Below are 27,682 nucleotides of genomic sequence, written 5' to 3'. Positions count from 1 at the left end.
GCGTTGATCTCACTTCTTGCCTACAAGTAGTCTCCCAATGATATCCCGTCACTTGTGACTCTAGGTAATGTGCCGCCAGGAGTTGATGCGTTTCCGAGTAAAATATAATGTCTCGTCCCTTAAAGCTATCCTCAAATGCACCTACATCTAGCTTCATTGATCCGTTAAAATTCCATGCTGCCATTTTAAGGTTGATCCCCCATAGGTCTCGCACCGTCATGTGATGCGTTTTTCCAACACCACTACTCTCCCTCCCTTGTAGAAAGAAATTTTTCCTTTCTCCCTCGCCGCCTTGATCTTTGGCATTAGCTCTTGCATGTGTGCTACCTGTGTTAGAGTGAGGCCATCACCCAAAAATATCCCAATTTGCTTGAGTGTCGGTCTCTTCTTCAGGAATTCCTTCCTAGCTTCCAGTGTAGGGAAACGTATAATGAGTGCTCTTTCCTTGGGCCTTCTGGTCACGTGCACATCCAACCCTATGTGTATGTGGACAAGCTACTTCATGACAAGGGTTCAATTCAATTCAGTTCGCCTAGCTTAGGAAGTGTTCTGGTCCCTGACACTTTTGTGAGTCTGTTCGCAGACTGTGCATGTCCAGACACTTAGAGTAGATGCATATCCTCTGGTTGCACACAGCATGATCATCAAATTACCATTAGAACCCATCAGGAGCATTTTTACTGTGCACAGACCCATTTTCTCTATTTTAGCCATTTTTCACTTATTATTAATAAGTGACTTTGTTGGGAAATTGGGTAGGGCAATTTAGCCAAGCCAATGTATAAGAAAACCTAGCGCTAGCACTTTTTGGCAGAAGAGGCAGCAAGGACCAGGCGTTCGGCAGTGCACCTTCTCAGCAAGACTCCCTCGGCAGGCAACCTAGCGTTTTCAGGCAGAAGAGGCAGCAGGGACGAGGCGTTCGACAGTGCACCTTCTCAGCAAGACTCCCTCGACAGGCAACCTAGCGTTTTCAGCCACCAAGAACCAACGTTTTCCTCAAGTGCAGATCAGCCCCAACGTTTTGTAGTTGCAGATCAGCTTGGCGATAGCAGACCACAACAGATCCCTTAGCGTTTTTGCAGCAGGACATCAATTCAACCTAGCGTTTTTGCACCAGCAAGTCAGCCTAGCGTTTTGCAGTTTCCGGCGACAGTTCAGCTTTTCTGCATCAGCATTTTCAGATTTCAGCATTATGACTCCGCACCGCAGCCCCCAAATGTTGCAGATCTCACCTTCCTGCCGCAGCAGATCCTCGCTGCATGGTCAGATCAGCCTTCGTTTGCAGATTCAGAATAACCACTGCTCAGACTCTTAATACTCCCCCCGTAAATAACCACAAGGGTCCGGGCCATGAGTAACAACAATAATACTCCCCCTAAGAGATGTAGAGAAGTTTCAAGTTTTAATCTGCAAGGGTTTCCGTGGCAAGCATTTCAGGACACCCCACTCTGCCAAAAGTTGCACTCCGAAAGAAGAGGTTAGAAACCATATAACTTCGGGCGAAAATTTTCTTGAAAGCTTGCCAAGTCCTTGGAGTGTGTGGCTTGGTAACTATAGACTTTCACCACTTCATGGCACTGCCTTTGAGAAAAAAACAACAGCTCGAAACAAATCTTGGATCCTTCTCTTGCAAGTGATCTTTATGGCTTATGCCCTGTAAGACATGAGCTGTGAAGACGGGAGCGCGCCCGATGGGCGATGAAGTAAGGGTGGGAGTCAGAACAAGTCCAGGTTCGAGACACGAAGATTCTTTCAAATTAAATCTCCAATGAACTTTGGAAGCGCCAGCTTGCTCTGTTTGCGCTTTGGTAGGACCGGCATGCTTTCAGAAAAGCACACGCCTGAAGCTCTGATACCATTATCACAAGACAGGCACCACGGACAATAGAAAAGAACAGACTGAACAAACTTTCAGCACTTCAATAACAATTGAATTGAAAGAGAGAGACGACACGGGGAGTGGTGAAGTTCCACCCGAGGGAGTACTCGCCCCCAACCTTGGCGTCCCTTTCGGTATTTCTTTATATTACTTGAACCGAGTACAATGCGGGTACTCGCGCTCTGCACCTTCTCACTGAAGTGTGCAGAGAATGAGCCCTCTGCACATATTTAAAGGCCCTTGGTCTCAAAAGGCAGTTACACGAAAAGTAGTAAACTCAGAAGCAACTGGCCCAAAAGCATCTTGTCCAAAAGCCGCCAGCCCGCAAAACGCTGAAATTTGTACAAGTGCCACGTGGCATTGTTAGCGTAAAACGCAAAATTCCGTTTTGCTTGTCATGTCAGCATGTCAGCTTGAAATGCGGAATTCCGTATTGCCTGCCACGTCATCAGTTGTGTATGCGTGCATTGGTCCTTCTTTATTTTAATGCCTTTATGCCACTTGGGCCCCATCAAACGGGGTCCCATAAGTTGGTGGGAACTCTTCTTTAAAAATAATAGGCCACTCGGTAAGACTTTGCAGGTTGGGTAAAACTTCTTCTGCTGCTTTTGCTTCTTCACTTAGGGTTTAGGCCTCTCGGCCGGGATCTCTAGGTTGGCTCCGTTCTTTAGCGGCTTGACATGCCAGCAATTTTTGTGATATTAAGTGCCCACTGTCGACTAGCTCAATTTTCTGTTCTAAGTTTACACAGCTTCATTAACCCTTGTACACTTTGCAAAAAACTTAAAAGTCCTGTCTCTACGGTTTGCTCCCACGAGCTTCGAAGACTTGGGCTAAACAACTCTCCTCACATCTCCTAACATGAACAACTTTATACAAGAGGCAGAAACTCTCCTCATACTTTTGGATCTACACAGCAATATGGAATTCAAGGAGTGGCATCACAATCGTTGAAGGCACCAATGACTACCTTTGTCTTTAGCGTCTCTTTTCTTTGCTCTCTCTCCTTCTAGAGCTCTTTGCCTCTGATCTAACTTTGTTAGAACCATAAAAGACTTAGTGGGAGCTTGGTGACTTTGTTGTTCCTTTGTCTATGTCTACACATGAAGGGACATGACATCATGTGTCTTATTCATCTCCTATGTAAGGACCTATTGTAACAAAGTCAACCATTTAATGTTCTAGGTCATTTGAATTCTCAAGAGTCTTTCGCTTAGTTTCAAGTTTTGTTCTCCAAGTGCAATGTTTTCAAGTTATGAAGTGTAAATAAAACACAAGATTTACTCTTAATCCTCACATTGGGGTATCGTAGCAAATTTTTCTTCTACTTCTGGGTTGTAGATGTAACAAACTGCTGACGTGTCAAAGCCCTATAGAATGGAGCCAACTTGCAGATGCTGGCCGAGGGGCCTAAACCCTAAGAAGAACAAGTAACAGAAGAAGAAGTCCTACCAACTTATAGGGACCCGTTCGATGGGGCCCCAAGTGACATAAAGGATTAAAATAAAGCAAGACCCACACACAGAGGAAAAACTGATGACGTGGCAGATTTTCGAAAATTGCGTTAGCATGATGATGTGGCAGGCTGTATGGATTTCCGCGTTTTGCGCTGGCTGATGACGTGGCAGCTGTACGGATTTTCGTAAATTACGTTGGCAACTTTTGGCTTTGCTTTTTGGACCAGAAGCTTTTGAGTTTTGAAGGCTTTTCATTGTAATTGCTTTTAAGGCCAAGGGCCTTTAAATATGAGGTTAGGGCTCATTCTCTGGCATGCTTCCTGGAGAAGGTGCAGAGTCTGGAGTACCGGCTTGTATTGTGTTGATGCAATATAAAGAACCGAAAGGGGCGCCAAGGTTTGGGGCCAATACTCTCTGGGGTGGAATTCCGCCACTCCGTGCTGCGTGTCGTCTCTCTCTCTCTCTCTCAGTTCAGTTGTTCAGTTTGTTCTTTTCTATTGGCACGTGGTGCCCGTCTTGTGATAGTGGTATCAGAGCATTAGGTATGTGCTTTCCTGAAAGCATACCGGTCCCACAAAAGAGCAGACAGAGCAAATCAGAGACATCTAGAATTTATTCGAGGTATCTTCGTCCTCCAACCCGGACTTATTAGCCACTCCCACCCTTACTTCATCGCGCATCGGGCGCGCTCTCGTCTTCACCGCTCATGTCTTACAGGGCATAAGCCATTAAGATCATTTTCAAGAGAAGGATCCAAGATTTGTTTCGAGTTGCTGTTTTTCTCAGAGACAGTACCATGCAGAAGTCTATAGCTACCAAGCCACACACTTCCAAGGATTTGGCAAGCCTTCAAGAAATTTTTTTGCCCGAAGTTGTATGGTTTCTGACATCTTTCTTCGGAGCGCAACTTTTGGCAGAGTGGAGTATCCTGAAATGCTTGCCATGGAAACCCTAGCAGATTATAACTTGAAATTTCTCGACATCTCTCAGTAGATGTCTCTTCACGAGCAGATGACCTTGGAGATCCAGTGCGATTGCTATCTTGGAACTACCATCGCCGCCAACGAAAACACTGTTTGTCCAAGAGCTGATGGACCATGTTGTGCTCGGCTACGACCATATGGAATGAACCTAACCCTAATTTTTGGTGCAGGTTTCAGGATTGAAAGTCAGTAGACTTTTCGAGCTCGACTGATGTCAAGATTGCTTTTTAAGTTTGAAATCTGTTTGAGAACTTGTGTGGTGATCTTGTTTGGAATTTGTTTGAAATGGATGCTATCTGTTTTGAACCTGTTTTGGTGTCGATTTGAAATGTTTGACTCTGGTTTTAATACTGGTTTCATTGATTAGTGATTTTACTCCCGTGTGGAGAAGTGAGAAATACTGTTTTGGTATTGTTTGAACCTCGGACCGACGCAAGCCGATGCCTGGGGAGTGTTCCGTTGTATGCTAGAAAACCTCCGAACGATGCAGGCCGATGCATGGGGAGCGTTTGGTTGTATGCTTGAACCTCCAAGCGACGTAGACTGTGGTGTGGGGAGCGTTTGGTTGTACAGTCCTCTGAGCTCATGGCCCGGACCTTTTTAGGTTATTTGCGGGGAGGAGTGACGAGGTAGTCGTTAAGTAGCTTCATACCACAGACCGTTTGTCTCGGGGGAGTGCTCAACGGCGCTGTTTGTTGTGTCTTGTAACATGCATATGTAAGCATTTGTGTTGCATTGTGATGTGCTAATTACTGAAAATTCCTAATTTGATGAGATTGCCTGGGTATGTAATTTTAGTGCATCAAGACACCCGTGGAAGATCAGTACGGTCTGGGTGTGATGGCTAATTTTACTACGCGGGAATTTCAAGAGTTTCGATCTGGACGAAAGGAGAAGCTAACTCCTTGATCAAAAGAGCCGAAAAGAGAAGCTAACTCCTTGGTCAAAAGAGCCGAAAGGAGAAGCTTGTGAGGTCCTCACCCCGCCGTATCAACCAGCGGATTTGATGGCGAACCTAGTGGCCACTAGATCTATTGCGGAAGTAAACAAAATGCTTCAGGGTTCGACTAACGGACGATCTCTCATCAGAAGGTGAATCGTGTTCGAGCTTACTAGCAGGGAGATCTAGCTCCACCTCGCAAGGGAAGCATACTTGAACTATCTAACGATCCTAAGACTCACCTTCCAAGAGGAGAGAAACCCTGAGTGCCTTTTTCCCCATGTTTTAGAGGCACGTACTCTCGAGATTTCACCACTTTAGGGCCAATGAGTGTTACTAATATCGAAGTAAGCACTATGGGGACAGAGAGTTTCCGACCAATCGGGACCACCCATCTCGTAGGCATTGGCAACCTGAGCCAAGCCTCCACTTTCCACCCCCACACTCACACTTCCTTGTGTGACCTAATTACTACCACAAAGGTTGTTCAACATAAACATTCCTTGTTTTAATTCCGAAGCACATTGTTCGTTAAGACAATCCTTCAACCAGTATTGCAAACAACACCAAGACAGTATTCTAGTAAAAATTGTACTCAAACTTATTCATTAAAATTCCAATGTTCTGGAGGTACAACATCCCCCCTCCAGCGAGAGTTTACTCCTCCCGTTGTCGCCTAGCTGCCCATACAACTAGGTATGTCCACCGCATAGAAAGCACGATATGGACATTCCCACCGCTTAACCAGCAGACGTGGGTTCCCACCGCTTAACCAGCAGTCGTGGATTCAAGAGCCCTTAACCAGGAACTCTGCCCCCTGTGATCAGAAGGGGGTTCATGACTAATTCAACATTGGAAATAGAATGAACATGTCGAGCTAAATTTTCCCTAGCAGACATTCTTTCCTATTGCAAACAGTATATCTGTCAATCATTTATTTCCTACTTTAGACATTAATATACAAATGAATTCAATTGCCGAGGTTTCCGTCGGATTTCTCCAACATGTTTGGGGATATGTTCATTCCTAGCTAAACGTATGCAATGTTAAATTAAACAACTTGAATAAAACTGTGATCTACCTCTTCCGTTTCTTCGTCATTGGCTCGTGAGATGGCCGGTGCTTGTTCGACCAAGGGAGCTTTTCCTTTTCCATTTGTATTGCTCGTTCCCGCCTCGTGGTCGTGGGCACCACCGAAGCGAGTTCTCTTAATCGAGGCCATTTTATACTCACTACTTTAAATGATAAACTTGAAGAAAAAGAGCTAAGGTCCGAGAGCATCATAACAAGCCAAATTGCAGATTAGAATCATTGAAGGGTCCTCCTTATGCAAGGGTTTATAGTTTTCCTTCGAGACCTAGCAATTTTATGGGTAATACTTTACTTATCCTATGGGAAATGGCTCTAAGGTTAATTACTTGGCTTAGATGATTAAGGAATTCAGAATTTTACTAATTGATTCATGAAAGAGATGAAGTAAGCAAGCTCATTCATTTTCCTAGAGCAATATGAAGATGCAGAATTGTCGCAGGCATGTGTGACATAAAATTCTCTTCTTAATGGCTTAATGACAGATTAATTTTCAGCTTTAATCACATTTTAATGAGAGAGAAGATTGAGTATAATTTAATTACAACACTATTGAGTGGTAAAAGAATGAATTTCATCAAATCTATACTATTACTGGCTGACAATTTATTAACTATGCTGCCTAGAGAGAGAATCTTTCCTAATCATGCATTAATCCTTGGTTAAGGATGATGAATGGCTGCATAATTTAGCTAATTGAATGATGATTATGTAATGGAGTATAGCTATGGAGATTTATAGAGCAGCTATAGGGAATTATAGCCAGGATTAAGCATAGTAGCTAAGGAATTTGGAGAATAAAGATGAGAATTAAGCAGAGCAGTAATTAAACCATGATTACCGTGATTAGGGTTGAGAATCCTCTGATTTTTCTGATCCAATGAATCCTTAAGATGAGAATTTCGGCAGCACCTCCCTCCTTGCTTCTCCTTCAAAAACTGTGTGTGTACCGGTAGCACCTCCCCAAGATGTGTGTAGATGTGTGTGTGTGTACTGGGTGTGTGTGTGAGCATATGTGTGTGTGTGTGCGCGCGCGCATGCCTTGAAATAGGCCTCCTCAAGCTAAAAATCGATTTGTGCTGCTATAAGCATCTGAGTGAGCACTCGGTCCTTGCATGGCAAGTCTAGTTGCCTACCCACGAAGTGTCCAGTTGGTTTAGTTAACTGGTTCTCACACTTAGTTGCAAGCTTGGAAACTTTCCAAAGACTCCCACAAGGCAAGAGGGCGTCCCCTAGCTGGTAAAGCTAGTCTGGAGTGGCCTGGAACTTGTTTCCACGCAGCCCCGGGTCCCCGATGCCTCTCCGGACAATTTTATGAAAATTTGGTTTTAGGTTAAAACGGGTCATACGAGTCGGATTTTGATGCCGTAAATTGCTATACTGAGCTCTAACTAAGGCGTATTGGACCGAGTACCTGCCATATTTAGCAGCCTCTCGGGGTCTGAAATTACATTTTTTTTTGAAATTCGGGGTACGGGTGCAGTTTTTCGAGACGATCAAAACTGGACGGGTCGGGTGAGCAAAAACTTACTATTTTTGGAAATTTTTTTACAAAAATTATTTCAATTCACATTTCGGAGCTTTAAAACATTCTAAACATCACGACACTGACAGAATTTGGAAAACTGCTAAAAATAGTAACTTATTCCATTATTTTCATTTCAAGGTACAATGATGTTCTTTTTGATGGAGGTCAGAGACCTTACAACCTCCCCAATGTGAAAAATTTGAGATGTCCTCATCTCAAGAATACATCTGGGTAAATTTTACGCTAACTACTTAGGTACATATATATCCTTTGTCTAAAGTAATGATATCCTTTGATAATAGAATAGTCTTCAGCTTTATGCGTCTTATTCGGCTGAACTTTGATGAGATCCTGGTGCTTGAATTAGTGCTCACTATCAGTTGCAACATACAGAGATGCTCTCTCGTCAGCTTCGTCACCCACAGTTGGTTGTCTCACTGCGGCATTAGCGAAAGCTCTGCTTCCTTGTCCTATGTTTCCTCTTCCTCGGTCTCCTCTTCCGTTTGGTTGACCTCGCCCGTTGACGTTCAGAGGTACATTATTAGCACCGGATGTTTGGGAGATTTTTTTTGGACATCGACTTTTGTAATGTCCATACTCCTGGCACTCAAAGCATCTTATATTGGGAAACTCGGTAGCTGCCGTAGTAGCTACTACCGGACGATGGTCGTATGCAGGGTTGATTGGTCTGTTACTCCAGTTGTCTATCCTAGCCCTCTTTGACAAATAGTATTGACTATCTTGGGTAGTCCTCTGAATCTCTTTAGCTAACGGTTTGGCCCTAAGCAAGGCATCTTGCAGAGTTGTTGGCCTCTCAGCTTCTAGTCGGTTGTTCAGGGGGTCGATGAGTCCTTGGCAGAACCGTGCTACCTGTTGTTCCAATGTCATCTTAGGAGCATATCTCCGAAGAGTGACAAACTTTGAATAATATTCTTCGACAGATGAAGTCAGCTGTCGAAGGGAAAAGAACTCGTTCATCTGCAAGGTTTTATAGGCGGGTGGTAAGTAACGCTCCATCACAGTAGCCTTGATGTCTTCCCATGACTGGGAAGATCCCTTGATATCCAAGTCCCTGCAATGTTGTTTCCACCAGATCTTGGCATCACCAGACAAGCGGAACATTGCAAGCATGGTTTGGTTCTCGGGTTGAGTTCTCGCAACTTCGAAATAGTCATCCATGGCCTCCACCCATACTTCTGCATCTCTTTCCACTCTTGCCCCTTCGCCTTTAAAGGTTGGAGGTTGAGCTTGTTTAAGGAGGAGCTTCTTCTCTTACGCTGCCGAGTAGAGAGCAGCAGGCGATACCTACATGGATTATACGAATTCTTGATACATTACTTGGATTTCAAAATAGACACGAGACTTTAAATAAAATTCAAGATTCTACTTTATCAAGAGACAGAGATTCAGAGACAAAAAGAACTTTATTGATGAAAATTTATTAGAATTGAAATCTCTCAAGGTTTAGGATAACTGATGATCAGCTTATTACATGGCTTTATGGATTGCGTATGACATACGCCTAGGAGATGGTATTGACATGATGCACTACTTCATTCGTGTAATAGTTCCTATACTTATTCTTGAGTGGATAATAAACTAAGATATCAAGCCGGAGTTCCGCTTTCAGTAATCCAAAGGTTTTGACTCGGTTCGTTGGGATCACGTTGGTGACCTTCTCCAAAAGCCAGTCGTTGATGGTTTGATTGGAGTTGTCTGAAACAGTCTGGTCCAATCGTGTAGGCACCAAGTAGAATATCTCTATTACTCTCAACTCTTCTCCCAACGTATCTTCTTCAAGTCGGTAGCTAGGCATCCTAGCTTCCAAGCGTTGATGTAGTAAACCGCTCCTGCAAATGTCCAATCAAGTTCCCATCCTCTATCAATGCGAGTGGAGTGTGGCGTATGAGCCTTCAACAGTATCTCCATGACATCTCGCCTGAACTGGTAAACTGGGGATCTTCGAGCTAGCTCATAAATAAGCTCCAACACTTGGAACTTCCGATATTCGACCACGGGGTCTTCCTGCCACACCAATGCAAGGAATTCGGATCAACTACCTATATACTTTCAGTTCCCTCTAAATGTTCAAACAATACGACTTTATTTCCCAGCCTAACCTAGGCTCTGATACCAGGTGTGAGGTCCCCACCCCGCTGTAACAACCAACGGATTTGATGGCGAACCTAGTGGCCACTAGATCTATTGCGGAAGCAAACAAAATGGTTCAGGGTTCGACTAGCGGACGATCTCTCATCACAAGGTGAATCGAGTTCGAGCCTACTAGCAGGGAGATCTAGCTCCACCTCGCAGGGGAAGCATACTTGAACTATCTAACGATCCTAAGACTCACCTTCCAAGAGGAGAGAAACCCCGAGTGCCTTTTTCCCCATGTTTTAGAGGCACGTACTCTCGAGATTTCACCACTCTAGGGTCAATGAGTGTTACTAATATCGAAGTAAGCACTATGGGGACCGAGAGTTTCCGACCAATCGGGACCACCCATCTCGTAGGCATTGGCAACCTTAGCCAAGCCTCCACTTTCCACCCCCACACTCACACTTCCTTGTGTGACCTAATTACTACCACAAAGGTTATTCAACATAAACATTCCTTGTTTTAATTCCGAAGCACATTGTTCGTTAAGACAACCCTTCAACCAGTATTGCAAACAACACCAAGACAGTATTCTAGTAAAAATTGTACTCAAACTTATTCATTAAAATTCCAATGTTCTGGAGGTACAACATCCCCCCTCCAGCGAGAGTTTACTCCTCTCGTTGTCGCCTAACTGCCCATACAACTAGGTATGTCCACCGCATAGAAAGCACGACATGGACATTCCCACCGCTTAACCAGCAGACGTGGGTTCCCACCGCTTAACCAGCAGTCGTGGGTATCCACCGCTTAACCAGCAGTCGTGGATTCAAGAGCCCTTAACCAAGAACTCTGCCCCCTGTGATCATGAGGGGGTTCATGACTAATTCAACATTGGAAATAGAATGAACATGCCGAGCTAAATTTTCCCTAGCAGACATTATTTCCTATTGCAAACAGTATATCTGTCAATCATTTATTTCCTACTTTAGACATTAATATACAAATGAATTCAATTGCCGAGGTTTCCGTCGGATTTCTCCAACATGTTTGGGGATATGTTCATTCCTAGCTAAACGTATGCAATGTTAAATTAAACAACTTGAATAAAACTGTGATCTACCTCTTCCGTTTCTTCGTCATTGGCTCGTGAGATGGCCGGTGCTTGTTCGACCAAGGGAGCTTTTCCTTTTTCATTTGTATTGCTTGTTCCCGCCTCGTGGTCGTGGGCACCACCGAAGCGAGTTCTCTTAATCGGGGCCATTTTATACTCACTACTTTAAATGATAAACTTGAAGAAAAAGAGCTAAGGTCCGAGAGCATCATAACAAGACAAATTGCAGATTAGAATCATTGAAGGGTCCTCCTTATGCAAGGGTTTATAGTTTTCCTTCCAGACCTAACAATTTTATGGGTAATACTTTACTTATCCTATGGGAAATGGCTCTAAGGTTAATTACTTGGCTTAGATGATTAAGAAATTCAGAATTTTACTAATTGATTCATGAAAGAGATGAAGTAAGCAAGCTCATTCATTTTCCTAGAGCAATATGAAGATGCAGAATTGCCGCAGGCATGTGTGACATAAAATTCTCTTCTTAATGGCTTAATGACGGATTAATTTTCAGCTTTAATCACATTTTAATGAGAGAGAAGATTGAGTCTAATTTAATTACAACACTATTGAGTGGTAAAAGAATGAATTTCATCAAATCTACACTATTACTGGCTGACAATTTATTAACTATGCTGCCTAGAGAGAGAATCTTTCCTAATCATGCATTAATCCTTGGTTAAGGATGATGAATGGCTGCATAATTTAGCTAATTGAATGATGATTATGTAATGGAGTATAGCTATGGAGATTTATAGAGCAGCTATAGGGAATTATAGCCAGGATTAAGCATAGTAGCTAAGGAATTTGGAGAATAAAGATGAGAATTAAGCAGAGCAGTAATTAAACCATGATTACCGTGATTAGGGTTGAGAATCCTCTGATTTTTCTGATCCAATGAATCCTTAAGATGAGAATTTCGGCAGCACCTCCCTCCTTGCTTCTCCTTCAAAAACTGTGTGTGTACCGGTAGCACCTCCCCAAGATGTGTGTAGATGTGTGTGTGTGTACTGGGTGTGTGTGTGAGCATATGTGTGTGTGTGTGCGCGCGCGCATGCCTTGAAATAGGCCTCCTCAAGCTAAAAATCGATTTGTGCTGCTATAAGCATCTGAGTGAGCACTCGGTCCTTGCATGGCAAGTCTAGTTGCCTACCCACGAAGTGTCCAGTTGGTTTAGTTAACTGGTTCTCACACTTAGTTGCAAGCTTGGAAACTTTCCAAAGACTCCCACAAGGCAAGAGGGCGTCCCCTAGCTGGTAAAGCTGGTCTGGAGTGGCCTGGAACCTGTTTCCACGCAGCCCCGGGTCCCCGATGCCTCTCCGGACAATTTTATGAAAATTTGGTTTTAGGTTAAAACGGGTCATACGAGTCGGATTTTGATGCCGTAAATTGCTATACTGAGCTCTAACTAAGGCGTATTGGACCGAGTACCTGCCATATTTAGCAGCCTCTCGGGGTCGGAAATTACATTTTTTTTTGAAATTCGGGGTACGGGTGCAGTTTTTCGAGACGATCAAAACTGGACGGGTCGGGTGAGCAAAAACTTACTATTTTTGGAAATTTTTTTACAAAAATTATTTCAATTCACATTTCGGAGCTTTAAAACATTCTAAACATCACGACACTGACAGAATTTGGAAAACTGCTAAAAATAGTAACTTATTCCATTATTTTCATTTCAAGGTACAATGATGTTCTTTTTGATGGAGGTCAGAGACCTTACAACCTCCCCAATGTGAAAAATTTGAGATGTCCTCATCTCAAGAATACATCTGGGTAAATTTTACGCTAACTACTTAGGTACATATATATCCTTTGTCTAAAGTAATGATATCCTTTGATAATAGAATAGTCTTCAGCTTTATGCGTCTTATTCGGCTGAACTTTGATGAGATCCTGGTGCTTGAATTAGTGCTCACTATCAGTTGCAACATACAGAGATGCTCTCTCGTCAGCTTCGTCACCCACAGTTGGTTGTCTCACTGCGGCATTAGCGAAAGCTCTGCTTCCTTGTCCTATGTTTCCTCTTCCTCGGTCTCCTCTTCCGTTTGGTTGACCTCGCCCGTTGACGTTCAGAGGTACATTATTAGCACCGGATGTTTGGGAGATTTTTTTTGGACATCGACTTTTGTAATGTCCATACTCCTGGCACTCAAAGCATCTTATATTGGGAAACTCGGTAGCTGCCGTAGTAGCTACTACCGGACGATGGTCGTATGCAGGGTTGATTGGTCTGTTACTCCAGTTGTCTATCCTAGCCCTCTTTGACAAATAGTATTGACTATCTTGGGTAGTCCTCTGAATCTCTTTAGCTAACGGTTTGGCCCTAAGCAAGGCATCTTGCAGAGTTGTTGGCCTCTCAGCTTCTAGTCGGTTGTTCAGGGGGTCGATGAGTCCTTGGCAGAACCGTGCTACCTGTTGTTCCAATGTCATCTTAGGAGCATATCTCCGAAGAGTGACAAACTTTGAATAATATTCTTCGACAGATGAAGTCAGCTGTCGAAGGGAAAAGAACTCGTTCATCTGCAAGGTTGGCTGAGGGGCCTAAACCCTAAGAAGAACAAGTAACAGAAGAAGTCCTACCAACTTATAGGGACCCCGTCCGATGTGGCCCCAAGTGACAGAAAGGATTAAAACAAAGCAGGTGCCACACACACAGGAATAACTGATGACGTGGCAGATTTTTGAAAATTGCATTGACATGATGACGTGGCAGGCTGTATGGATTTCGTTGTTTTGTGCTGGTTGATGATGTGGCAGTTGTACGGATTTCCATAAATTACGTTGGGAGCTTTTGGCTTTGCTTTTTGGACCAGAAGCTTTTGAGTTTTGAAGGCTTTTCATTGTAATTGCTTTTTAGGCCAAGGGCCTTGAAATATGAGGTTAGGGCTCATGCTTCCTGGAGAAGGTGCAGAGTCTGGAGTATTGGCTTATACTGTGTTGATGCAATATAAAGAAATACCAAAAGGGGTGCAAGGTTTGGGGCCAATACTCTCTGGGATGGAATTCCGCCACTTCGTGTCACGTGTCGTCTCTCTCTCTCTCTCTCTCTCTCTCTCTCTCTCTCTCTCTCTCAGTTCAGTTGTTCAGTCTGTTCTTTTTTATTGGCACGTGGTGCCCGTCTTGTGACAACAGAGCCCTTCATCCTCTCCGTCACACTTTACCCGCCCTTCCCATTGGAGTCTATGGAATCAACCGAACGGAGGTACCTTCACTCATAAAGAAGACCGTATGCACACAACCACCCACCTTGTAACCGAAGATGCTAGCGCACGAGAGGAAGTACCTGGCTCATGGCAATGTGGATGTTAACTGTGAGCTTTGTTGTGCCTTATGTATGTGAGAACATCCTCTTCTTATGTGGAAGCTTAGTGATATGTAGCCCATGTGTGTTGTCCTATGTGGCAAGCCAAGTCATTAGTCCTAGTTGGCTTTTTTGTGATGTTACCCACTTTGTGTGCAAGATGCCTCGCGTAAGGCTATAAATTGAGTTTGTGTTTACACTTCTCAATAAGCTTATAATCTTAATTCATTAGTGTGTAATTAGTCTCTCTCTAATCTCTTTAATTATGAATCTATTATGAATGGCACATTGGCTTATCCACCATAGCCAATTGCACCATCAAGTGGTATCAGAGCCTTGATGGTGATTAGCATCTTCTAATAACTATTCTTGATTTTAATCTATCCCCTCTCTATGCAAGATCTTTTGTGTATACATCCACTTGGTTGGTTGTCATTCAATTTCACCCCCTTCTCTTAGAATAAGCCTCTAGTTAGCTCTTCATTCCTTGATTGTGAGCATGTCCATGGCCACTACTCACATTGAGACAGTTGAGTGCTACTAAAGAGTGATGAGCATAGAATTTATAGCACTTTGGCGCTATTGCGAAACATTCCAAGATTGGATTAAAATTGCAACTCTATGGATTGGTCATGGAAGTTGGGGAAGATGTTTCTTTTTTTTTTCCGAGAAAAAGATCCTTCTATTAGTTAATGAAAACTGCCCATAGGGCTACATCCACCTGTGCAAGAGAGGGCTACAACAAGCATGATGGGGAGACTCTCCCAATGAAAAAGCAGCATATATACAATGAGGCTAAATCAATAGATGGGAGGAGGGAAGAGCCACACAGGTGGACAGTAGTGCCATCTGAGCACCCCCTGGACTATGGTGTAGAAAGGTCCAGGGCGCCAGAGTCGAAGGAAAGCCTTGCGGTGCTCTTGCATGCGGTCGGAGCTGCCCTATAGTCCCTCAAGCTGTCCTCTGAGAGTATGGATCAGCTCAAGCCAAAAGTCACGAACAGTCTCTGCTGGTGGCACAAGCCGAGCCTCAAAGATGCGGAAACAGCGGGCCCGCCAGATGAACCAGAGAGCTAGGTCACTGATGAGCTCCCAACACTCCTCTCTCTCACTGCACCACTCCTGTGGAGTAAGCTCTGTAGCAGGCTGGAGTGTAGGTCGCCCCCCCTGCATCACTATCATCCTGCTGGTGGAAGATAGCTCAAACTGAAGTGTCGGGTCCGTGAGGGTGGACCAAGCCGTTGCCCCCCAAGTGTACTGTTGAGCCGTGGAGAGGGCAGGCATCGGCCGAAGAACTCGTAGCCACACCTGCTGGGCCGAGGGACAGTCCCAAAGTCAGTGACGCTGACTCTCCACCAACTGGTCACAGGCTGCACATGCGGCCGAAAGACCACAATGCACAAGTCAGCTCCCTACTGCTGTGGCTCTGTGTGCAACCAGCCACCCACTGGAACAAAGTGATGCGCCTCGGCTGTCTGGAGTCCCACAGCCTCTGCCAAAAGGCTGCCAAGAACTCGATTGTGAGGCCCTCCTCCTGCCAATGACGTGTTGCAGCGGGGCGGGCCTCTCTCTGTGCTGCAAGTATATGACGTCCAAGCCGAACAGTGTACTGAAAGAAGGGGACTCCTGGGCGGTCTGCAGAAGAGAAAGGATCCCTCCATGGCCACTCACCAGGATCCCACTGTACTCATGCTAGTGGACAACACTCCCAAGCCCATAGCCTCGAGTGTCCAGTCTCAAGAGCTGCTGGGTCAGGTCTATGACGCAAGTCCTCCCACAGATGCCCACAACTCGGATCCTCTGGAAACAGCACTCTGCTACCTGCTAGGCCTCTACTGCAACTCGCTGTAATCGTCCCCCACCCTGAAGCTCGAAGAACAGGGCTGGGACAGTCTCTGAGTAGGCCCTGACTGAAATGAGAACCTCCAGTCGTGTGAAGGCTCCCATCCACCGGGGTGCTACTGGCTCGAGAGGCGTGAGCCACTCAGCTGGAACTGACTCTGAGATGTCCTGACACATGCTCTGCACCCCTCGCATGCCTTGCACCTCCTCTGACAAACCTGTGAACTCTAGCCAGTCACCTAGAGAGCGCGCTGGACCTGCTGCCATGGGACCCCAAGAAACATGAGGCTGACTCCCAACCAAGTGGCCTCTCTCAGTGCTAACCATGGGGTTCCAGACGAGGGGCTGTTGTAGGCGCTCCTCCGTGCAAGTCGGCTGTCTCTGCTCTAGGCCACGCCGTAAGAGCTCCCAAGATCAAAGCAAACTCACAGCGAATCGGTCCTCCAGTCTCCAGCTCAAACCAACTCGGCGCAACTCTGTAAAGATCCATCTGGTCGAAGGTTGCCAAGGGCCTCCTGACTGAGGCACCCTGGCACGAAGCCTCTGCAACAAGAACTCCTTCCAGGGCTCCTCGCTTGGAAGAAGTCCTCTGACGACGAACTTCCCAAGAAGGGCTTTGCTGTGCTGTGCTGGATCAATGATCCCAAGCCCTCCCTGAGAACAAGGAAGTGTGATGACCGACCAAGCTACCTTGGCTCGAGCAATTTGAGTGTCACGACCTGACCAAAGGAAGTTCCTGATCAGCCTCTCTACCTGGCTGATACAAGAACTCAAGAAGATCCAACAAGAAGTGATGTACCACATAGTCGCCAACAACACCTGGTTGGCAACTACTACTCTACCAGCCAACGAAAGTCGTGCTGAGCTCCAATGTAACAGCTTTCTCCTGATGGACAGGAGAAGAGGAGCAATCTGTTGCTCGGGGGACAAGTCCACACCAACCTGACAACCCAAGTACCGAACTGGAGTCCCTGGAGGAATCCACCTGAAACCCTCTCCTGGCATCCAATCCGGCATAGGAGTACTGCCAACTGAGAAAGCCACTGTCTTTCTCCAGTTGATCAGTGCGCCCGATGCACAGCAGAAGGTCTCCAAAGCCTGCTCACATCTGATCGGGCGCAGCAGAAGGTCTCCAAAGCCTGCTCACATCTGTGTAGATTGGCCTCCTGGCCCTCTAAGTACAAGGCTGAGTCGTCGGCAAACTCAGCGTCCAGAAGCTCATCTCCCCGTATAGGGACTACTAAGCCCCTCAAGCCAACCTGCTGTGACACCAAAAATCTGCTCATCGCCTCCGCATAGAACAGAAAGAGAAAGGGGGCAAGAGGACACCCTGTCTGACCGATCGTGTGAGCATGAAGCGCTCACCTCTACCTCCTGCCAAAAGCACCTGACTGTGAGCCTGTCTGTACAAAGCTGACACCCCTCTGATCCAAGCATCTAAGAAGCCCATCCTGCGTAGAGTGCCCTCTAGAAAGTCCCAGTCAACTCTGTCGTATGCCTTCTCAAAATCGAGAAGAAGAATCACAAGGTCCTCCCCACGGAGTCGTGCCAGGGCAGAAGCCTCCCAGAAAGTGAAGATGTTGTCAAGGATACTGCGTTCCTTGACAAAACCTGTCTGAGTCCCATGTATAAGGCTCTCCAAAAGTGGCTGAATCCTCAAACTCAGAGCCTTGGCAAGAATTTTGTAGGCTAAGTTGAGGATGGTGATGGGGCGCCACTGTCGAATCTCATCCAAGGAGCCACCCTCCTTTGGAATGAGGTAAATCAGGCCCTCACTCATGCTATCCAGCATCACTCCTGTGTGCAGAATGTACTGAAAGGCACTACAAAGATCTGGGCAAAGCAGGTCCCAGTACTCCAAGAAGAAGCTGGGAGTCAGCCCATCCTCACCTGGACAGCTACCACGAGGGAGGGCCCTAAGAGCCGTTTGCAGCTCCTCAAGCTGAAGAGACATCTCTAGCCTCTGGTGCATCTCCTCAGTCACAAGACAAGGCATCTGTGCCCAAACCTGCTCCCTGCATGCATCCTGCCGCTCTGACTGGGGCTCAGCCGACAGTAACTCACGGTAAAAGTCAGTAGCAACTGCACGCATATCCTGGGGCTCACAAACAACTGACCCATCAGGTCTCCTCAACTGATTGACCTTGGCATGCGAGTGCCGAGGTCCCACTGTCTTCGAGGGACCACTCTGTCTCAGTCCTACCACAGAGGGGGAAGGAGAAACCAACTGCCGAGTCCAAGGCCTCTGTCCCCCTAGCGGCGAGGAACAAAGCATGGACCCTGAAGCAGGCTGCCTCATGGTCTGCTGCGGAATCGCCGAGAAAGCGAGTGAACCCGTAGTCGAAGAAATCCTAGCGGCGTCGGAGGTCAATGCTCGTCAGACCACGAGGGATAGGTGCAAGGGAAGATGTCTGAATCTGCAGAGGGGGCCGCAAGAAGGGCTGACCCTCTCTCGCTAGGCGACTCGTGGCAAAGGCGCTGCCAAGAGATCTCCTAGCCGCCGGCGAGGGACCAGTCTCCTGAGTCAACTGTGGAACTGGAGCAGGAAGGGGGGGGGGGGGGGGGGGCGGAGGGGAGGAAAAGCAGGGTGGGGCGAAAGAGGTAGAGGGGCGAGGTGGGGGGGAGTGGACGGGAGCAGAGGGCGGGGGGGGGGGGGGGGGGGAGGAGGAGGAGAGGAACTCTGAAGGGGGGGCGGCTGGCGAGGGTGAAGCGGAGGTGGAGGCTGGCGTAGGGGGCTCCTCCTGCTCAAGAGGACCAAAGCGGTTCCCCGTGGGAACCCACTGCTGCTAAGTAGGCACCTGAGGGCCACTCTGAGTGCCAGGTTGTCGCTGTGGCCCCTGGCGTCGACGGCCACGGGCCTGCTGCCACCCCTCCTCCGTCGGAGCCCCAGGCTCGGAGGGTGACTCTGAATCTGTGCTCTGTGCCGCTGGCTGTGGCTGCGGCCTAGCCTTGGCAGGCTGAGGTTGAGGTCGTGGCCTCCTCCGTGGACAGGCCTTCGCTAGGTGGCCCATCTGTCTGCAAATGAAGCACTGGTTCGGGAGACCCGAGTACTCCACACTCTGTCTAAACCAACCCCCACTCACCCGAGGCAGAAGGATGACCTTCGGGAGGGTATCTCTGACCAAAAATTGAACTGAGGGGATGCCAGTTGCCTTGGCAGCTACTGATGCTGCCATACGAGGTGTCTCCAGGACAGTCCAGAAGGCGGAGCCAATCCTGGAGAGAAGTGGTAGGTACTCCCTCCGTAAACCCGGAAAGCAGATTGAGATGGGGATGTCTGCCTCCTCTACTAGCACATCCGAAGTCGGGTCAAAACCATGTCGCCACTGTCGAAAGTGGGCGCGTGATGCTCGGATGGCCAGTGGACTCATAGCTATGACCTTGGAAGCCATCTCGGAGGTCTCGAACTCGATCTGGTAGTACCCCTGTCCGAGAATCTGGACATCCAAGATCTTGCCCACCTCTGCGAGAAGGCGGGCCTGGAGAAGGTCACGCAGCTCTCCTCTGCTGGGTCGGGTGCCGAGAATCTTGCAAATGACCGAGGTCGCCTGCAAACGCTCTACCTCTGCGGCTAGGCTCGCTTGCTCTGTCGGTGAAAGAGCAAGTCGAATGGTGGGCTCAGCGGAGTCGGGCGAGGGGGCTTCGGAGGAGTCCCTCTGAGGTGGAGCATGAGGCTCCATTAGTGTCTGCTGCTCTGAAGGAGAAGGGCGGACGAGAAGGCTAACGCTTGAGAGCTCGGCAAGAAGAATCCAACTGAGAATCCACTGCCAGGCAATTTAAGCGAGGCCTTCGGAGGGGGGGGGGGGGGGGGGGGGGGGGGGGGCGTGAGGATAAGGGGCTGGAAAGGCGAGGGCAGCAGGCAGCGAGCAAGAGGGGGGCAGCGGGCGGGGCTGTACTCTGGCTGGGCTGCGGGCAAGCTGGGTGCAAGCTCAGCAGCGCTCACGGACAGACAGTGCGCAGGCAGGGGGCAGCGCGAGGGCGAAGGCGAAGGGGGGCTATGGCGAGGGGGAGCAGGAGCAGGCGGGGGGGGGGAGGGGAGCGCGCAGGGGAGCGCACAGGAGCAGCAACGAGCCTTCACAGCACCGGGGAAGATGTTTCTTCTCTAGTCAATAGGCTAAAAAGCATTTGCATGCACCTAACATATATCAAAAGCCCTGTAGATAATGAAGAACAAGTTGCTATGCTACTGAAGTATGTTCTTGAGAGACACTTTGGTCAAATTGTGACAGTGCTCAAAGAGAGAGACACGGTCTCTTAAATTGAAGATGCCATTGACTCTCCTCACAAGCACAAGGAAAGGATTAAAGGTCATCCAACAACGGACAAGAGGAGCTCTAATTGTTACATTCAACCACTACAACAAAGTACCAAAAGAAACTTGAAGTTACCCACGCCAATCATCTTTTGAAGGATTGCTATGAAGTCAATCCTTGTCGCATTTATGGAAAGAGCAACCATGCTACGAAGTATTGTAGATTCAAAGATAAACATCCACAAATAACAAATCGCAAAGAACATTTCGATGATAGTGATGACATTGTAAGCATTACACTCGTGTACCTCATTATCCTCTTTGTGTGTAGGGGAGGCCAGTGTTCTGTGTGCCATATCCCTAGTGTTGTTTGAGGGGAGAATTGTGTGAGTGATGTGCAACAAAACCCGCTAGGGAAGGTTTGTTAGGTGTGAGCTTTGTTGCACCTTGTGTTTGTGAGAACATCCTCTTCTTATATGGACCTGTAATTTCGTCCACTGTGTGTGCACGATGCTTAGCTCAGGGCTATAAATTGAGCTTGTGTATATACTTCTCAATAAGCTGTTAATCTAGTGTTTGTGTGAAGTTAAGTTTATACCTCTCTTCATTGAGTCATTAGTGTGTAATAAGTTTCTCTTTAATCTCTTCAATTATGATTGTATTATAAATGGTACATTGGCTTATCCACCTTAGTCAATTGAACCATCAGTCCACATTGTCCTTTTATCCCTTTCCTCTCTTCTTTTGTATATGGGACATCAAGATCTAAGGCAATGGATAGTGGAGCTTTGCCTTTTTATTGATGTGTGGCCTTTCTAGGGAAGATAGAACTAGAGCTATGGGGTTTAAGGGAGTTGATCTTGGCTTTATGGCACTTGTATGGGGAGTTCCATTGGCTTGGAGAAGACTTAAAAAATTAAGTAGTGCCTTTGTAGCATTGGTTTTTTTCCATTTATTGTAGACGGAGAGCTACTTTTAAATGCCTTTAATAGTGAGCGAGCTTAGGATACCCTAAAAAAGTACTTGTACACACGCACACACATCAGTTGAGTCATGCGCATGCTCACACACATCATGCTCTGCGAATCTAGCCATTATGTGACGGCCAACATATGTACTATTATAGTTTACTACTTACGCCAATGGTTTTCCAATTGCGCCTTGTTCTATTAATTATGCAAAGAAGGCTATGGAAGGGTTCTAACTAATCTGATGGAATTGTTCTAGAAATTAGGGGGGGTGCCAACCCATAGGCCAGAAGAAGCTATAGAGCGTGCACATCTTTACGCTTTTACCATATTCAATGTTTCTACCATTCATGTGTGGTCTCGGTTCAATTAGCATTAGTTTTTGGTTCAATGGCCTCTATTGACCTTGATGTCCCCCCCTTGTCTCTCTCCATTACTTTTCAGCTGCTACAAGATACTTACTGTGCATCTGTTTCCATGCACTATTCTTTATTCAGCTCTTTTATCTTGGCTGATCAATTTGACTTATAGGGGTCAAATGCCAAGCCATTGCTTGAGAGTGTTTTCAATTTGATTGCCTTATTAAGCACCTTGTGGAAGGGCGAGGACAAGTCACTTAGTTTTCAAGAGCTCTCCTTATCTCTGCAGGCATTGGTAGAAATGGTATTCTCCTACTTTCTTAAGGAATGTGTTATTTTTTGTGTCATAGTTACTGATTATTTGTTTTGTTATAGAGACTGTTGTATGACCTCGAGAGCAAGCAGCTCGTACATGCAAGCCCAAGGAAAACAAGAGTAGATCCCTCAAGGTAGGAAAGTTGACTCTTGGAAACTCTTCATTGAGCTATTATTCTCTTTGTGAATGTTTATATATATACATGTGTGCTGCATGTGCTCGTGCGTCTTATGATGGTATTTATCGTGTTAGGTTAGCTGAAATGGAGCCGTCCAGGAATTTAGACCATGACTGTCTTGTGGGACATGCCTGAGCTACCAGGGTTGGGCTTATTGCTGCAAGCTCACCAGTACTTCCTAGCTGCTTATGGCGTAGCATTCTGCTGACGTAAATGGCTGCAAATCTTTGCTACTTGCAATGTGTTTCTGCGATTCTTTACCATTTCCAGCTGGGAGGGCTCCTTCCTTTAAAGTTTCATGGTGGTGTGCATTAGAGAGAGGTGCAGAGCGCCAGGCTCTACCTTGTACTTTAGTTTTGAAATATGTGGCAAACAGAGGGTATCCCTTGTCTTTTCAAACTATTCAGGACCTTTATTATCAAGTTGTGCATATATCTGTCCTGTCCCGTTTTAGGAGTTTCAAGTTTTCACCCATGCCAAACGCATTTCATGGTGACCATGGATGGGCATCTGACCTGCAAGAACAAGGCCTGTAGGCTGTGTGCAGTTGTAACTCAGATTGCAGAGAGTGGTCTCCAAAGCAATCTACAGTTGTGACCTTCATGGAAAGAAATACTGCCAGAGGCAGCCAATCTGTGTGAGAGGGAACTCCACTCCTCTAGGTCTTCGAGCAAAATTCTTTTTTTGCAGGTTAAACTTTAAAGTTCTTGAGTTTTTTTTGAAGCCTGCTGTTAGTGTCTTTGAATGGCTGTGTAGCGTGGCTTCTCTCCTCGGCATCAGACCGGAGTGAGAGAGAGAGCCTCTAGGGTTCGTGGCGGCGGATTCATACTTACAGGATATTTTGCTTCACGCTGTGTATGATAGTCGTTTGTCAGTGACAATTGATAGTATATGCCCAATTTTACTCTCTTGAGTTGATTTTGCTATTTTTTATGCGTCACTTGGGTTGAGTTTAAGCTCCACGTACGAAGGAGACTTTGCTGGATTTTTCCCACGAGTCAACCCATGCATTTTTTTGACACTTTGAGCACTGCTTTTGCTTAAGATTTCGCTCTGTTACAAAGGAGGTTCTATCGAAATTTTGCCAGGTTCCTCGTGATAGTTTTTAGCATTCTCGCCACAGTGCTCAAGTCTTGCAAATACGGTATCCTCTTTTGAGAAGGAGATTTATAATATTACAAAGTTCGATGGCACGAATTTCTCTATGTGGAAAGAGCAAATTGAGGACGTGTTAATCCGAAAGGGTCAATCAGAGCCAAGTAAGCGCCAAGAAGGCGATGGCTATACAGATAAGTAGTGGAAGATGCTTGATGCCAAAGCTAAGTCCACTAAAGGTCAACATCACGTAGAGTTTGTGTATTTCACCATAGTGGACGAAGCTACTGCTAAAGGCTCATGGGACAAGCTATGAAATACATATGAGAGAAAAAGCGCAAGTTACAAGGTAACTTGATGGAGAAGCTTTTCGAGCTTTGCATGAAAGGTGACACAGTTTCTGAGCATTTGAACGCTTTCAATGTACTTTTCCATCAATTGACGTCACAAGGACTCGATTTTGACAATGAAGTACGGTCTATCTTCTTATTGTGCTCTTTATCCTCTTCATGGGACATATTTTGCACAGTGATTAGCAATTATGCGCCTGAGGGCAAAGTGGCCTATGATGTTGTAGTTTCCAATCTACTTAATGAAGAGATACGTAGGAAGTCTATGGAGCCTTGAAAGCAAGGTGATGCATATATTGCCAGTGAAAAAGGTCGGAGAGGTTGCACCATAACCATGCCAAAAGTAAGGATCACGGAAATTCTCATAGAAAATGAAAGGTTTTTTGTGCAATGTTGAGTGGTATCATTGCCACAAGAAAGGACATTCAAAGAAAGATTGTTATGCATGGCGAAGAGAAGAAAAATTCTCGAGATAATAAGAAGTTTGATGATGACGGCAAAGGCAAAGCTAAAAATTGAAGAGTTCAATGTGCTAGAGTCTCCTAAGATTGTAGATGTGTCTGAGGTCCAAAATTCCTCAAATATTCTACTTTAGATCTTAGTCCAGATGCTTTGATTGCACAAGATGCTAGTTTTAATCAGAATTGGGCCATAGATTTTGGAGCCAGATTCCATGTGGCACCTCGTAGAGAACGGTTCTCTACGTATGTACATACTCATAGTAAAGCGGAGATGCCTATGAGCTTGAGATACATGGTATTGGAGACATGAGGCTAGTTATGCGTAATGGCAGAGAATTCATAGTCAAGAATGTCAAACATCTCTCCAAGTTAGCGACGAGTTTGATTTTGCTGGTCAGTTTGACGACTTGGGTTACACGTCTACCTTTGGCAATGGCTCAGGGTCAATCAGGAAGGGAAATCTTGTGATTCTTAGAGGTCAAAAAGCATGGAATGCTTTATTGTAAAACAGTCTTGTGTGTAAAAGAGGATTATATATCCATACTATAGAGACCCATGAGAGAGTTCATGGGATGATCACCATTGTGGTTATTTGGGGGGGGAGTATTAATGTTTGAAAAGTGTTGTTTTTACTCATGGCCCAGACCCTTGTGTTTATTTATGGGGGGAGTATTGTTGTTGTTACTCATGGCCCGGACTTGGATGGTTATTTACGGGGGAAGTATTAAGAAGTCTGAGTTGTGGTTGCTCTCAGCACCTCCAAATGACGCAGGCTGCGGTCTGGGGGGCGTTTTGTTGTAAAAGGCCTCTATATCTCGTGGCACGGATCTTTTTAGGTTATTTGCGGGAGGAGTGATGAGGGAGTCGTTTAACAGCTCATGGCCCGGACCTGAATGGTTATTTACGGGGGGAGTGTTCATCGGCGACTTATGTTTCTATGTCTTGTAACATGCATATGTGAGCATTTGTGTTGCATTGTGATGTGCCAACTAGTGAATATTCCTTATTGGATGAGATTTTTCTGGGAAACCAATGACCCAGGATATCAAGAGTTCCAATCTGGAATGAGACTCCTTATTGGATGAGATTTTTTTGGGAAACCAACGACTCAGGAAAGCAACCCGGACCTTTTTAGGTTATTTGCGGGAGGAGTGCCGTCAAAATCCTTGAAAGTGGAAGCCTTTCTGCTAATTTTGTTTTGATTTGGAGCAGGTGCAATGTCAACTCGTGTCTTCTTCTCGAGATGGTTATACTGGTTCAAACGGTACTGGTGTCTTCTCTTCTTCCCATACATTGACTCGTCTAAGTCAGAAGTGTCAGAGAATGAGGTGTCCTGGTCGGAATTGTGAGAATGCTTTTGATGTTTTTGAGATTTCTAATTTTCTTGTGGGATGTGCTCTTGTTAGTTTTCTTGTTGTTTTTGTTTTTCTTGCTCTTCTGAGTCTTTCTCTGCTTATGATGCTTCCCATCCTCGTCACTAGAGTCAGAGGAACAGGAACTCTCTGAGCTTTCAGAGGCAATGGTGTCGTCGCATGCGTCCATGTGTAAGTGATTGTTGCAAATTTGAGAGCATATATATATATATATATTAATGGCTATATACATGTGGATATGATAGATATGCAAAACAATGAGAAAAACAAAAGAATAGGCGAAATAATTGTTACTTAGCTGCAAGATTGGTGATGACATCAAGTACAGTAGTGTAGCACCAAGGCAAGGTTGAAATCTGCGATCATTTGAGCAGGTCAATGTGCAAGAAAATTGAACTTTGTCTAGCATCCAAACTCCCTTTTCTCAATAGCAGATGGCAATCGGCAAAAGAAGAGTTTTATGAAATTTTTCTTTTAAATTTTTCAAAAGCGTTCATCAATATATTTGATGAAAGTCAATTAAGATAATCTATTGGTTGTTGACTGCTTCTCTTCGTGGGAAATAAAGAAATTGAAGTCCGTCTTCTTATGAGAGTTGTCGGTGGACTAGATCGATTTTACGCCTATAACAGTGGTACCAGAGCTCAGAAAGTTTCTTCTTCTACGGAGGATCCGATCCTTTGTGCAGCACACATAGGTTCTCGCAAAGAATCTGACAGAAACAACACCCCTTTGCGGGGAGATAAAGAAAAGTTGAAACCCGGCATGGGAATCTGAAGAAAACAATGAAGATTTGGGCAAATCTCTCTCTCGCTCACTCAAAGCTCAGTGATTTTGCAGTTGTGTGTTGTTATTGATTTCTCACTTGGAGTGTTCCAAGCCTATAACAGTGGTACCAGAGCTCATAAAGTTTTTTCTTGTACGGAGGATCCGATCCTTTGTGCAGCACACACAGGTTCTCGCAGAGAATCTGACAGAAACAACACCCCTCTGCGGGGAGATAAAGAAAAGTTGAAATCCGACATGGGAACTGAAGAAAACAATGAAGATTTGGGCAAATTTTTGGTGGGGAACTTTGCCAGTGCAGAGTACAAACATCAATTGCAACTTGACAAGTGTGTAAAAAGATTGATGAAGTACTCTTAGAACCGGAAATGTGTGAAGCATCTGAAGATTTACCCGATGGATGAGATTCACTCGAGATGGCGAGAGGCAATTGATTCTCCTCTCAAATTGGAAGGAAGCTGAGAGACGAGTCGAGTGCAAAATAGTTGGAACTGTATTCGCAAAAAGAGCTGGACAAAGCTCTTGAAAAGAAGATGAACTAGATTTGGCCAAGTAAACAAATGGGATACGTCCAATGAAAGGCTTGAAGCACTCTCAAAAGAAGAAGAAATTAGCGAATTTCGTCGGTTATTTGGGCGGAAGTAGTCTCTCAAGGTGGTAAGCAGATCCAAGAAGCGTGTTTGTTTCAAGAATGCCCCAGATCTTTCTTCGTCTTCAAAGAATTCCAACAGTACATCGTCCTCTAGTTCCAGTGAGGATGGGAAAAGGCAGAGGAAATAGAGAAAAAGCAAGAAAAGCAGATTTTTGAAAAAGTCTAGCAGGCGTGGGACGCCATCTAGCAGTTCAAAGGAGGAGAGCCCGTGTCCGCTTTTAACGGTGAACAGATGAGCAAGAAAACCAAGGAGTTCAAGGAAGGTGGTCATGCTGTCAGGTATGACACGTTTTCAGGCTACCAGGATGCCCATCGAGCCCTTGAGTTTATATAGCAGTTTGGCGTCGCCTTCTCAAGAGGTCGGTTCTCCGAACGCTCCAAGGTGCGAAGGGCGGCATCTTACTTGAAAGGAAATGCACAGAAATTGTGGTCTACTCTGTTGTTACGCAGAGAAGCACCTACAACGTAGATAAAATTCAAGAAATTTTTCACGTCAACTTGGATATCATAAGAATATGAAGAAGATGTCATCACGGCTTGGCATCATTTGAGAATGATTAAGAAAGACACGTTGGATGACTACTACCAGAGGTTTTGGGATACTTATTTTCCAGTGTCCTCGTTTCGAAGGATCACTTTGAGGAACTGTAACAAACTTGA

At 45.7% G+C, this 27,682-nt stretch overlaps 1 protein-coding gene across 5 annotated transcripts in view; it reads left to right on the top strand.

Moving 5' to 3' along the window:
• Nucleotides 1–27,682, top strand: part of SNI1 (negative regulator of systemic acquired resistance (SNI1)) — a 109,498-nt gene that overhangs the window by 40,779 nt on the left and 41,037 nt on the right. For 4 of the 5 annotated variants that reach the window (XM_086524820.1, XM_086524817.1, XM_086524821.1 and 1 more), the window contains 2 exons: nucleotides 21,984–22,115; nucleotides 22,187–22,260. In XM_086524820.1, the coding sequence (XP_086380946.1) occupies nucleotides 21,984–22,115; nucleotides 22,187–22,260 (206 nt within the window). The remainder of the gene's footprint in view (nucleotides 1–21,983; nucleotides 22,116–22,186; nucleotides 22,261–27,682) is intronic. The other variant, XM_086524819.1, reaches the window with a different exon arrangement.

Source organism: Adiantum capillus-veneris, chromosome 12, assembly GCF_014529385.1.
Source record: "Adiantum capillus-veneris isolate H3 chromosome 12, ASM1452938v2, whole genome shotgun sequence".
NCBI lineage: Eukaryota > Viridiplantae > Streptophyta > Polypodiopsida > Polypodiales > Pteridaceae > Adiantum > Adiantum capillus-veneris.
The sequence above is the reverse complement of the archived record's forward strand: the minus strand, read 5'-3'. Positions and strand labels throughout refer to the sequence as shown.